The following is a 12,142-nucleotide window of genomic DNA, read 5'->3' as shown; positions in this document are numbered from 1 at the left end:
ATGATTGGCAATAAACTGCAAAATGAGTAATTTGGTATCATTTAAAAATGGTTATTATCAGAGATTTTCCTTTTATTAAACAGTTATTCATTAATTCCACAAATATTTATCAGGCTTCTATTATATGTGAGGTACTGAGCTGGGCATGGCTGTAAAGGAACCATCTAGGAAGTAATTATGCAATCATTTCTGAACCTGTTTCAGAAAAGTAAATCAGTGTTGGGTTTATCAGTGTTTAACATTGTTTGATAGTCCCCTCACTTCTTGAATAAATTGTTTTTTTTCACCTCACTACTTGTAGTGTGTAAAAATGAATCTATATTTCTGGGGAAAAAGTGTTTGAAATGTCCAGCCGCAAGACTGATATTAGTAGTAGAATATATGCAGTTAAACATTCTTATGGTAAAAATATGTCCATTGTTTAGTGGTTGTCAGAAAGTAAAATTCCTGCAAAATTAAAATTAGGAATTTAACTAGGAAGAATATCTAAAGACCCTTTAAAAATAGATCAGTGTATTTGGTATTTCAAGTAGCTTTATGACATCAGGCTCATTTATAAATTTATATAAAATCACAATACTTAATCCATGCATACACAGTGACAGATAATGGGAGTTATGTTTTTAAGGAGTCTTGAAAAGGCCTCTAACATGATGAGTTTAAAAAGTAATTCTCCTACATACCTATCTCAAACTTTGCTATAGTGCGGTCAGCGGTGGTCAGCAGACCACTGGTCGGGGGGTGTTGAAGTTAGGCCTTCTTATACTTGCTCTTAGGCAGAGTTCATGTATTTGGCAGACCTTCAGTGGTGGACATCTCTACCCTCAATACAATTTCTGATGACTAAGGAGGGGAAGTTGTTTGAGCTGACTGATGTTTTGGGGTCTAAAATTACATAGGGCTAAAGGAATAACGTTTCCTACGTGGTTTTTAAAATAATAGTGCTTCTGGAAGTGGAGTTTCAAAATTATTTTAAGCAATGGAAATAAGGGAGCATGCATCACTTAGCTAAGTTGATTACTTTAATAAACAATACTCATTTGAGTGTACATATGACTTACTGTCATACCTTATTTATATCTGTTTGTTGTAACATTTATTCACATAGTATTCATTCATATTACTGAGTGCCTACCTTGTGCCAGGCACTGCTCTAGGTGCCGAGATAGAGCTGTGAACAAAACAGACAAAATAGACAAAATCTTTCCTCATAAATTTTACATTCTAATGTGAGAGAAGCAGTCTGACAATTCTAAGTACCTAACTGATAAAAATAAATGGCGATTCATTTCTTGGCTGCTCAAAATTGAACATTATCTTGTCTATTACAAAATATATAGGTTCATTGATGTTCAATTCTTTAGAATATAGATAGCTTGTGACAAGAAAAATCTATGATAAAATATATGGCATAACTATATTATTCTATTTTCTAATTTTATCTATGATTATAGATAAGTAAAAGAAAGAAGAAATCTTAAATTTCTCGAATATCCAGACAGACATATACCATGCAGTCGAAGTAGTTGATTGCCCTTAGTTTGTCTTAACAATTTAATATTTAGAATGCCTGGTAGGTCTATTAATCATTTTTAGAAAGTCATCTTGGTTGAAGTTTTTCTGTACTATTTTTGATAAGGTTCTTGCATAATCCAATCACATGCTTCTTAATGCATAATATTCATTAGCTGCTTTAACTTGCATTATGATTATCCAGTTAGAATCTTGTGCATTGATAATCTTTTTAATGAAAAGAATAGTTCTGAACTGTAAAAAATATTCTTAGTTACACCCAAAATAATTGATTTCAAACTTTGAAGGAGGAGTGTAGGTCAAAGGCATAGTTTTAATAAATATTGCCAAAAAATAGTTTGGTCTTCATCATTCTATTATCAAGGGTAAAAGTAGAGAAAAGAGATAAGCATTTCAGATGGAATGACGTTGAATAAAATGACATCATTATTTTCTATATCATATTTACAACACTATACATTCTATACTGCATTTACTCTTTTATTAAGACGTTGAGAGATTTTAGTTCGGGGAGTGGCTTGAGGTATGAATCACAGTTACGAATGTTATGGGTGAATTGTGTCTCCCCCACCCCTCACCCATTTCATATATTTAAGCCCCAATCCCCAGTACCTCAGAATGTGACTGTATTTGGAGATAAGGCCATTAACGAGGTAATTAAGACTAAAATGAGGTCACATGGGTAGGCCCTAATCCAGTCCTACTGGAGTCCTTATAAGAAAAGGAGATTAGGACACAGACACACAGAGGGAAGACCATGTGAAGACACAGGGAGAAGATGGCCATCTGCAAACCAAGTTGAGAGGCCTCCCAAGAAACCAACCCTGCCAACTCCTTGATCTTGAACTTCCAGCCCCCAGGACTTTGAGAAAATACATTTCTATTGGTTAAGCACCCAGTCTGTGGTACTTTGTTATAGCAGCCTTAGCAAATAAATACAATTAATGTTTTAAAAAAGAATTTGTGACTAGTTTCAGGATTGCATATTTTTTAATTTAAAATAAATTGGCACCAAAAATGTACCTATTTTTGTCATATTTTGCACTTTTGTTGAACTTTATTTTGCCCCTGGGATTTTTGGGCTAGCAATATATATTTTCTTCATAGTCACAGGGTAGTTTTTCTGAAGATCCTGTTACTTGATGATTTGTTGAAGTTCTTTTGAATGTTTTCTGGTTTTCTTCAAAGGTAAAATGATATTTGAAGTTTAGACCAGTTAGATAATATTACAACATTAAACATGTTTTGGACTTTTTGTCATTACCACCTCCTGAATCTTCAGCAGCTAGTAAAATCAAGGAAAGCAATATTATTAGGAGTTAGTGGATATACAGTGTTTTTATTCTAACACTCCCATAATAGTAGTGTCAACTTTGTAGACTAATTAGTCATTTTAACCTAGCAAGTACTGTGGGTTTGACCATGTAAAAACTTGAATTAATATTCAGAGTTGGTCCATTCAAAAAATAAAATCTGGGTTAGGTGCAGTGGCTCCTGCCTGTAATCCCAGCACTTTGGGAGGCTGAGGCGGGTGGATCCCTTGAGATTAGGAGTGCAAGACCAGCCTGGTCAATATGGTGAAACCCTGTCTCTACTAAAAATATAAAAATTAGCTGAGTGTGGTGGCATGTGCCTGTAATCCCAGCTACTCAGGAGGCTGAGGTGGGAGAATCGCTTGAATCTGGGAGGCACAGGTTGCAGTGAACTGAGATCATGCCATTGCACTCCAGCCTGGGCGACAGAGTGAGTGAGACTCCGTCTCAAAAAAATAAATTAAATAAATAAAAAACAGAATCTGATCAATGGTTGGCCAGTTAACATCTTAGTTTCTCACTGAGACAATGCAGTCTGGAAATCTGAGCTTGATGCACAAAGCTCCATGCCTGGTGATAGAAAATAATGATCTTAGTCCACAAAGAATTCTCTATGTAGTAGCAAAAAAACTCAGAAGTAAATTTTTGTGCAAATAAAATATAGATCCGTATCCAATGTCACTTAAAGGACCTGATCATCTCTTCATAATAAAGTTGAGATAAAGGTTAAATCTAATAGTACTAAGAAATACCCTCACTTTTCACTTGCTTGGTAAAAATCACTTATTGTTTTGAAATGCAAATCATATCTTACCTTAAATCTCTCAAATGACCCATGAACATTTTTAGCCCAGCCTTCAAGGCAATACAGTATCTGGCAGCTACCTGCACTACCAGCTTCATATGTACTTCGCACTCTTTACTCTCTAGACTCCAGCTATATCAGCTTAAAAATTTTTCAATTGCACCAAGCTTATTCCTACTCCAAGCCTTCGTACATATTTTCTTACTCTTCCTCCCCAATGCCTGCTTTCTGTGGTTAGCATAAGCATTCTTCAGGAAAGCCTTCTCCATGGCCCATGTGCACACTAGTGCTTTCTTCGAGATCGTTAATTGTGCATTGGTTCACAATGTTTAGTTCCCCCACCAAATGGTAAATTGTTCAAGATAAAGGATCCCATCTTTCCCCAGGGCCTGCCTAACACAGGGCTTTATACAGAGAAGACATCTGATAAATACATAAGTGAATGGATATCAAGGAGTCAAAAACTCCTGCTTTTATTCTGAAGGACATCCTTAACTTTGTTAAGAAAAATATTTTCTCCTATGAATTATTTAAAATTTCACTAAATGCAATAGAGCCACCTAAAAGGAACATGTCAGGGCCTTTCCACATGGAGATGATTTCTTTGTTAAGCAATAACAATTGCTTACAAAACCTTCAGAGTGATAAACTTTCAAGACAGAAATTAGCATTCCACTTTCAAAATGATGTTTGGGCCATTTGATGAACTAATAGTTAATCCTAAGCATTTTAAGAATCCAAAAACAACATTAAACTTGACAAAGTGACTTTAGGAATAGAAATTTCATGCCAGAAAAAAAATGGCACAGGAATCTCATGCCAGAAAAACATCTCCCAATGTGGAGACATTTGGGAGACCGGCAATCTCAGCCTTACTCTACACGTAGGGCTTCCTTAAGCTGAAGATCTGTAAAACCACCTCATTACATGGAGAAGAATATTAAACTCAGCGAGGTTAAGCAAGCTGCCCAAGGTCTCACAGCTAATGTACAATGTTGGGACAAAAACTTTTTTCTCACCTAACTCTAATCCCCCAGATTCTGTGGTTTACATATTATCCCTAAGCATCCAGTGTTCTGCAGAGGAGCCACCTTCTAGCAAGATGAAGAGGCCTAGCTCCAACCTCTACTTCAACTGGACCGGTCAATTCGATCTGGAGTTATACATAAGATGTTGTCTGTGGCAGGGCCAGGGGGACCTGAAAACCACTAATCGGCCTGTTAAAATGATCAGTCTGCACCAGTAAAGCAGGTTTTCTGTTTGTAGTAACTCTTTATGGCTTTGTCACATGCCATTAAGCTCAGCCTAGCTTCTGGCTACATTACAGGGAGCAAAAACAGAGCCCATCTAACCTTTTTCGGCTCCTCCTTCTTGCTTTTTTGCCTCCTCTTCAATGACCTTCATCTTTGCATCATACTCATCAGCTAGTGATTTCCATTCTACTCTGTTATTCTGAAGACCACTCAGCATAGGTGTGATTTCTTTGTGAAACCGTGAGAACTCCTAAAAGGAATTTTAGGTCAGAAACTACATAAATCATACAGTTAATTTTCAGGATCTTTCATATGCAGAGAATGAGCTGTAAGGAATTGTTACAGCACTCAGAGCTGCTAGGATAAGTTTAACCACGGGCCTATGAAGTTTGGGAAAGAGACACGTGCTGTCTTTACTGCCTGCCTAAGGAAGTGTTCAGTTCGCTCACATCTGAGTTGCCTCCTTTTATTCCAGCCCTGAATAAGATTAGGGTAAAACCTCAAACTGCTTTGGAGAAACAGTGACACCCCAATGGCTTTCCATATGGGTGACTTCTAAATTTTGGTGACAGTTTGAAAGAAAATTTCTCATCCAAGTGTTTATGTATTTAATTCAAATAATTTGCTTACTTACCTTATATACAAAAGTACAAACAAAATCAATAAATCCAACTTGAAGTTTAGGTAATTCATCTCTTTTGTTTCTGTCCATCATAGGCTAGAAAGAGAAATAAATCCTTTAAGACAGGTTTCTAAGATGTATGAACAAAACAGACTGATTTGTCCTGATAACTTTTTTTTTTTTTTTTGAGACAGAGTCTCACTCCGTCTCCAGTCTGGGTGCAGTGCCACGATCTCGGCTCACTGCAGCCTTCGCCTTCTGAGTTCAAGTGATTCTCCTGTCTCAGCCTCCCGAGTGGCTGCGACTACAGGCATGCACCACCATGGCCAGCTAATTTTTGTATTTTTAGTAGAAACGGGGTTACACCATGTTGGTCAGGATGGTCTCGATCTTTTGACCTCGTGATCTGCCCACCTCAGCCTCCCAAGGTGCTGGGATTACAGGTGTGAGCCACCGCGCCCGGCCTGTCCTGATAACTTTTAATAAGTAATACATTTTTATGTCAAGGTCTTACAATGGGTTGTTGCTGCAACACTGTTCTCTCCAGATCTCCTTGTTCCCAAAATTCATTTGCAACCATAAGTGCTACCTGCAAATGAGAAAGGCTTGGTTCACTAAATCCACTTATGAATAGAGAACTTGCATTTTATTAGTACAAGTGACATTTAAGGATCGAGTTTACAGTCAATGTTTGAGGTGCTATCAAACCGTATGCTCTTAAGTTTTAAAAAGAGGTCATTTACAGATTATATTGAAATGCAAAAGGGGAGCTTTTTCTTCCTACTTCAGTGTTCTAGGCTTATTCTAGGAGTATCTATCTCCCATTTACGATTGCCACCACTTCTCACCAACGAAAAGGAGAAATAGGAGGATTAAATATTATGCTTCAAGTTCTAACACTTCGCAGGTTGTTCTTTGTCCTGTCTATCTGTTAGCATCTAGCATATGTCTGTGAATGCACATGTGACATACACCCATTAGTATGTAGCTTTACCTAATTACAGTGTGAGGATATTCCAGCATTAATTTATATCACTAAAAAAAACATTTATCAAGTTCATTGAACACCTGCTAGCTGCCTTTACATTGGCATGAGCCAGGCTTGCCAAGAGGAATAAGGGGTGATCTTTTTCTTTAAAATGTTCAGAGTCTAGTGAAGACAGTCATGTATACAGTGTGGTAAGTGCTGTAACAATAATAGTGTAAGTGCTATGGGTCAGGGAGAAGGGAGTAAAGATAAGTTTCATGAAGGAAGGAAGTGGCATTTATGTTGTATTGTGAAGAACAAGAGTAATTTTCCAGGAAAAGAGGAGGGGAAGAATATTTGCCGAGATAAAATGGAACGTACAAAGCTTCTGTGAGTGCAGGCTTAGAGTGTGAAGCAATGACATGGGAGAAGGTGATGGGAATTGATGCTGGGAGTGTGAGTTGAGGACAGGCAGTGACAGGCCATGTAAATTTTGCCAGGAAGCTTGAATTTGATTCTCTAGGCCAGTGCTGTTTACTCTTGGAGTCTAGGGTTCCCCTGAAGTGCTCTAGGGCCCAAGAAGGTGGAGACCAAGAGAGATGAAAGCTAAAGTAGCTTTGCTTTTTTCTCTTTTATAAAGTGATCTTTGGGCAAGTTTTGTTGGGAGAAAATAGACTTTACTTCTTTGGGAAAAAAGTTGGAAACCTCTGGCAATGGGGAGTATGAGCCTTTTAAGGTGTAGAATGGCTGAGTTGAGCTCTGTGTAGAGACATCCTGGCAGCAAGTCAGAGGATGACTTGTGGAGTTGATGTGAGCATCTATTAGGAGGCTGCCACCATAGTTCTGATAAAAGTCAGAACTGAGGTACTAGCAAGGCTGATATAAATGATTTTGAAATGAGGGAGATAAGCTCAAGCAGGACCCCAGGTTTCTAGCTTGGGTGACCTCATTGATAAAGAACAGAGGAAGAAGAGCAGGCATGTCGAGGTGGAAGGAGAGGAAGCGTTTGGTTTTGGACTTGATGGTGACGGAGTTCAGGACACCCTGCCCCAAAATATTTTAAGGTGACGGAATTTGAGGAAACTAAAGCAGCAGGAAGATCAGTCTCACCTTCCCCCCACCTTCTCCCCTGAAGTAGGTCATAAAACCAGGTAAGGATTTTCTGACCTTCCCCTGAAGCAGATCATAAGACCTTCATTCAAGAGGTGCCCTCCCTATTCCTGGAGGAAAGGAGCCAGAGACACAAAGATGCCAAGAAGAATCTGAACAAATCGGCCTTGCTAAGCTGCCTCACGATTAGATCATACCCTCTTTGTTGAATTCTATTTCTCCATGACTATCTAATTCATCCAACCTAGCATAAAACATACAAGTTTAACTGTTTCTTAGGGTCTTTGTTTCCTCACAAAGGCTCCTGTATTACATGTAAAACAAATAAACGTGTACGCTTTTCTCTTGTTAATCTGTCTTTTGTTATAGGGGCCTCAGTCATGAAGCTAGGATGGGTGAGAAATAGATATTTTTTCTCCCCTACACTGAGTTCTAATTATTCAATCTTTTTAAAAAGATACAACCCACTTTTATAGTTAAACCCATTTAATTCTGGGCTCTCTTCTGCTTAGGGGTTTCCCTAGAAATTATTGGAGGAAAAAGGAAGGTTTTTTCATCCAATTAGTAAGAAAGCAAGTGGTAGACTAGTGCCTCCCCAAGGTGGGGGAAGAACTTCAGTGGAAGGCAACCTTAGACATCATCTCACAGTCAGTGCCTTCTTATAATTCACAGCACATTGAAGAAGAGACTGTAGGAGCAAAAACACCCTTGATAGAGGAAAACACTAACGATGCATCCTGATCTTGTTCTGATTTACCTCATTGATATAGTTTGGCTATGTCCCCACACAAATCTCATCTTGAATTGTAGTTCCCATAATTCCCAATTCATGGGAAGGACCCAGTGGGAGGTAATTGGATCATGGGGACAAATCTTTCCCGTGCTGTTCTAGTGATATTAAGTAAGTCTCACAAGATCTGATGGTTTTATAAAGGGGAGTTCTCCTGCACACTGTCTCTCTTGCCTGCCACCACATAAGACATCCCTTTGCTCTTCCTTCATCTTCCACCATGATTGTGAGGCCTCCCCAGCCATGTGGAACTGTGAGTTCATTAAACCTCTTTCCTTTATAAATTACCCAGTCTCGGGTATGTCTTTATTAGCAGCAGCATGAGAACAGGCTAATACACTCCTCTATTTAAAAACTCAGACATTTCTTGGATAATTTTATAAAATTGTTTACAGTGTTTCAATGTTAAAGAATTCTTTCAAGAAAGAATTTTCCTTCCAAAGTTCCTTCTATTTGCTTTATTCTAGGGCCTAATCAAATTGCCTACTGTCTCACTAATATTTGTAATTTTTCAGAATTCTGAGGTTGCCTAAGATCTTTAGGTGGACATTTACATGGGACCTAGGCAGTACCTGACAGTGTGACAGAAAAGAAAACTTAACTGGACTCACCTGACTTTGTACCTCCCAGGGCTTGGTGATAGCAGACAAGTCACATGCCGTCATCATCATTGCCCTTAGGAAGAAAACAAAACATTTTAAAATAGAAATAAGTACAAAATAAGTTATTTTTACAAAAAACAAGAGAGAAATACAATTTTAACTACCTACATGATAATCTCTTTTTTGGTTGGATCAACAGTTACATATTTGATGGCTTCTTCTTCTGTTTGCATTTGTTCACAGGCATCAACAATTTTTTGAAACATGGTCCTCTTCCTAGAAAAGATACAGCTGTGAGCAACAATTTTAGCATATGAAAAGAGAGAAAAAATATCTTAAATACATGCTTTTCAGATTTCACGTTCCCACTTTGCATTGTGATGTCCACATAGCAAAGTCTACAGGGCCAGAAAATACGAGAGCAGAGAATGGTGGTATAACTTTGGCTCAGAAAGGGTTTAAGGCAGAAAAAGCACAAACCATACAGAGAGAGAGAGAGAGAGAGAGAAAAACAAAACAAAACAGGTAACTTGGAATACATTACAACGAAAAAGTTACATATAAGGCCGGGTGCAGTGGCTCACATCTATAATCCCAGCACTTTGGGAGACTAAGGTGGGAGGATTGCTTGAAGCCGGGAGTTTTAAACCAGCCTGGGCAACAAAGCAAGACCCTGTCTCTTTAAAAATGAAAGTAAATACAAAATTACATATGAGAAAAGAGACCATAACCTAAAAATAAAGGCCCCAAACTATAAGATATCACAACACATATAGCCAACAAAAAGTTGGAACCCAAAACACATGGATGTCCAGCTGGTCTCACTGCTAATCAAGAAACTACAAATTTGAACAATAAGATATTATCTCACACTCATTATATTAGCAAAATAAAATTTCAATTTGCTGAGTTCAAGAGTACTTCAGATATGGTATTTTTCTTTTTCTTTCTTTCTTTCTTTCCTTTTTCTTTTTTTTTTTTGAGACAGAATCTTGCTCTACCACTCAGGCTGGAGTGAAATAGCTGGATCCTAGCTCACTGGAGCCTTGAACTCCTAGGCTTAAGGGATCCTCCCACTTCAGCCTACCGAGTAGGTGGGACTACAGGCATGCTCCAGCATGCCTGGCTAATTTTTTAATTTTTTTGTAGAGACAGAGTCTTGCTATGTTGCCCAGGCTGGTCTCAAATTCCTGGCCTCAAGTGATCCTCCTGCCTTGGCCTCCCATAGTGCTGAGATTACAGGCATGAGCCACCTCACTCGGCTGGAACTCTTGTACACTGTGTGTGGGAGTGCTAACTGGCACAACTTCTCAGGAGTGCAGTTTTGTAATGTAGCATGAAATTGAAGACATGCAAATCCTACAGCATTGTCACTTTTACATTTCTTAGAGAAACTCTCATATATATACAGGGACATACAAGGTAGCATTGTAGGCAATGATGAAAAATTAGAAACAATTGAAATGTCTATGAATAGAAGACTGGGTAAATTAATTATGAATATTCAACAGTTGAATACTCTATTCAGTTAAAATGGATGCATTGGAGCTCCATTTATTATCAATGATAAATCTTTGAAACACAATGTTGCATGAATACAGCAAGTTGCAGAAAGGTATGTACAGACAGTATGATACCACCTATGGACAATTTGAAAACACACAACAGGTTGGGCGAGGTGGCTCACGCCTCTAATCCCAGCATTTTGGGAGGCCAAGGTGGGTGGATCACGATGTCAGGAGATAGAGAGACCATCCTGGCCAACATGGTGAAATCCCGTCTCTACTAAAATACAAAAAAAAAAAAAAAAAAAAAAAAATTAGCCAGGCGTGGTGACGTGTGCCTGTAGTCCTAGCTACTCTGGAGGCTGAGGCAGAAGAATCACTTGAACCCAGGAGGCAGAGATTACAGTGAGCCGAGATTGCGCCACTGCACTCCAGCCTGGTGACAGAGTGAGACTCCGTCGCAAAAAAACCAAGAAACCAAACAAAAAAAACAACACACAACAATACCATGTAAAAACATGGATGGAAATGATGAATACACATCAACGTCAGATGGTGATATCTTTGTGGAAGAAGGGAAGGGATTTTTCATAGTGAAGTAGGGGTGGAATACCTCAATTGCATCACTAGTTTTTTCTCCTTATAAAGCAAAATCTGAGGCAAATATGGCAAAATTTCGCATTTGTTAAATCTAGGCTATAGATATTTGGATATCCATTTTATTATTCTTAGTATTTGTCTTCACGTTGAACTATTTAATAATTAAATATTCAGGCCCAGTGCAACGGCTCACACCTGTAATCCCAGCACTTTGAGAGGGCGAGGTGGGCAGATCACTTGAGGTCGGGAGTTCAAGACCAGCCTGGCCAACATGGTGAAACCCATCTCTACTAAAAATATAAAAATTAGCCAGATGTGGTGGTGGGAGCCTGAAGTCCCAGCTACTCAGGAGGCTGAGGCAGGAGAATCGCTTGAACCTCGGAGGCAGAGATTGCAGTGACCCGAGGTTGTGCCACTGCACTCCAGCCCAGGTGACAGAGACCTGTATAATAATATATATAATAATAATAAATAATAAATAAATATTTAATGAAGGATCAGAAAGGCATAATTTTACAATGCCCAAGCCACTGAATATTTCAATCCTATAACTAGTTCATCTTGTTCTAACCCATTTTCATCAAGCAACTTTATAGTTCACTTATGAGAAAATGTGGAGATACTGGGAGTATCTGGTCTCCTTGGCAATATTACTGTTGTAAATAGGCTGGCTCTCTGTTACGTACGACTCAGTTTTGTAAGTTTGGTTAATGTGTGTCAATGCCACCAAAATTGTTCAGCTCCCAGACTTTGACAGAATTAAATTTCTGAGGCTGAAACATTAAAATGCCAGATTCTGGACCATAGAGAATTCACCTTGACAAAAAGCCACATTGAGAGGTCTCTTGGCTTCACTCTTTTGACAAGGCACAAACTTGGCTGCACATTCTGCAATTCAAACCTGTTTGGAGAGCAACCTACTTAATATTAGGAGCTTATGTTTTTAAAATATGTTCCCAGAGGTCTAGTAAATTTACTGGCAGGCATCTGTCTTGAAGATACTCTACTTGGTAATCCAAAAGGAGAGCAAATTTTGTGTGTG

The 12,142-nt window shown here is 38.5% G+C and overlaps 1 protein-coding gene across 1 annotated transcript in view; it reads right to left on the bottom strand.

Annotated features, from left to right (window-relative positions):
* Positions 1 to 283: 283 nt before the first annotated feature.
* Positions 284 to 12,142, bottom strand: part of PDE6C (phosphodiesterase 6C) — a 55,443-nt gene continuing 43,584 nt past the window's right edge. The window contains exons 17-22 of the mRNA XM_003825372.5: positions 9,164 to 9,271; positions 9,005 to 9,068; positions 6,041 to 6,115; positions 5,539 to 5,622; positions 5,004 to 5,154; positions 284 to 2,818 (exon numbers count right to left, since the gene is read on the bottom strand). Of these exons, the coding sequence (XP_003825420.1) occupies positions 2,760 to 2,818; positions 5,004 to 5,154; positions 5,539 to 5,622; positions 6,041 to 6,115; positions 9,005 to 9,068; positions 9,164 to 9,271 (541 nt within the window). The 3' untranslated portion in view covers positions 284 to 2,759. The remainder of the gene's footprint in view (positions 2,819 to 5,003; positions 5,155 to 5,538; positions 5,623 to 6,040; positions 6,116 to 9,004; positions 9,069 to 9,163; positions 9,272 to 12,142) is intronic.

The sequence above is a fragment of the Pan paniscus genome, chromosome 8, assembly GCF_029289425.2.
Source record: "Pan paniscus chromosome 8, NHGRI_mPanPan1-v2.0_pri, whole genome shotgun sequence".
Lineage (NCBI taxonomy): Eukaryota > Metazoa > Chordata > Mammalia > Primates > Hominidae > Pan > Pan paniscus.
Note: the sequence above shows the minus strand (reverse complement) of the source record. Positions and strands in the feature narration are given on the sequence as shown.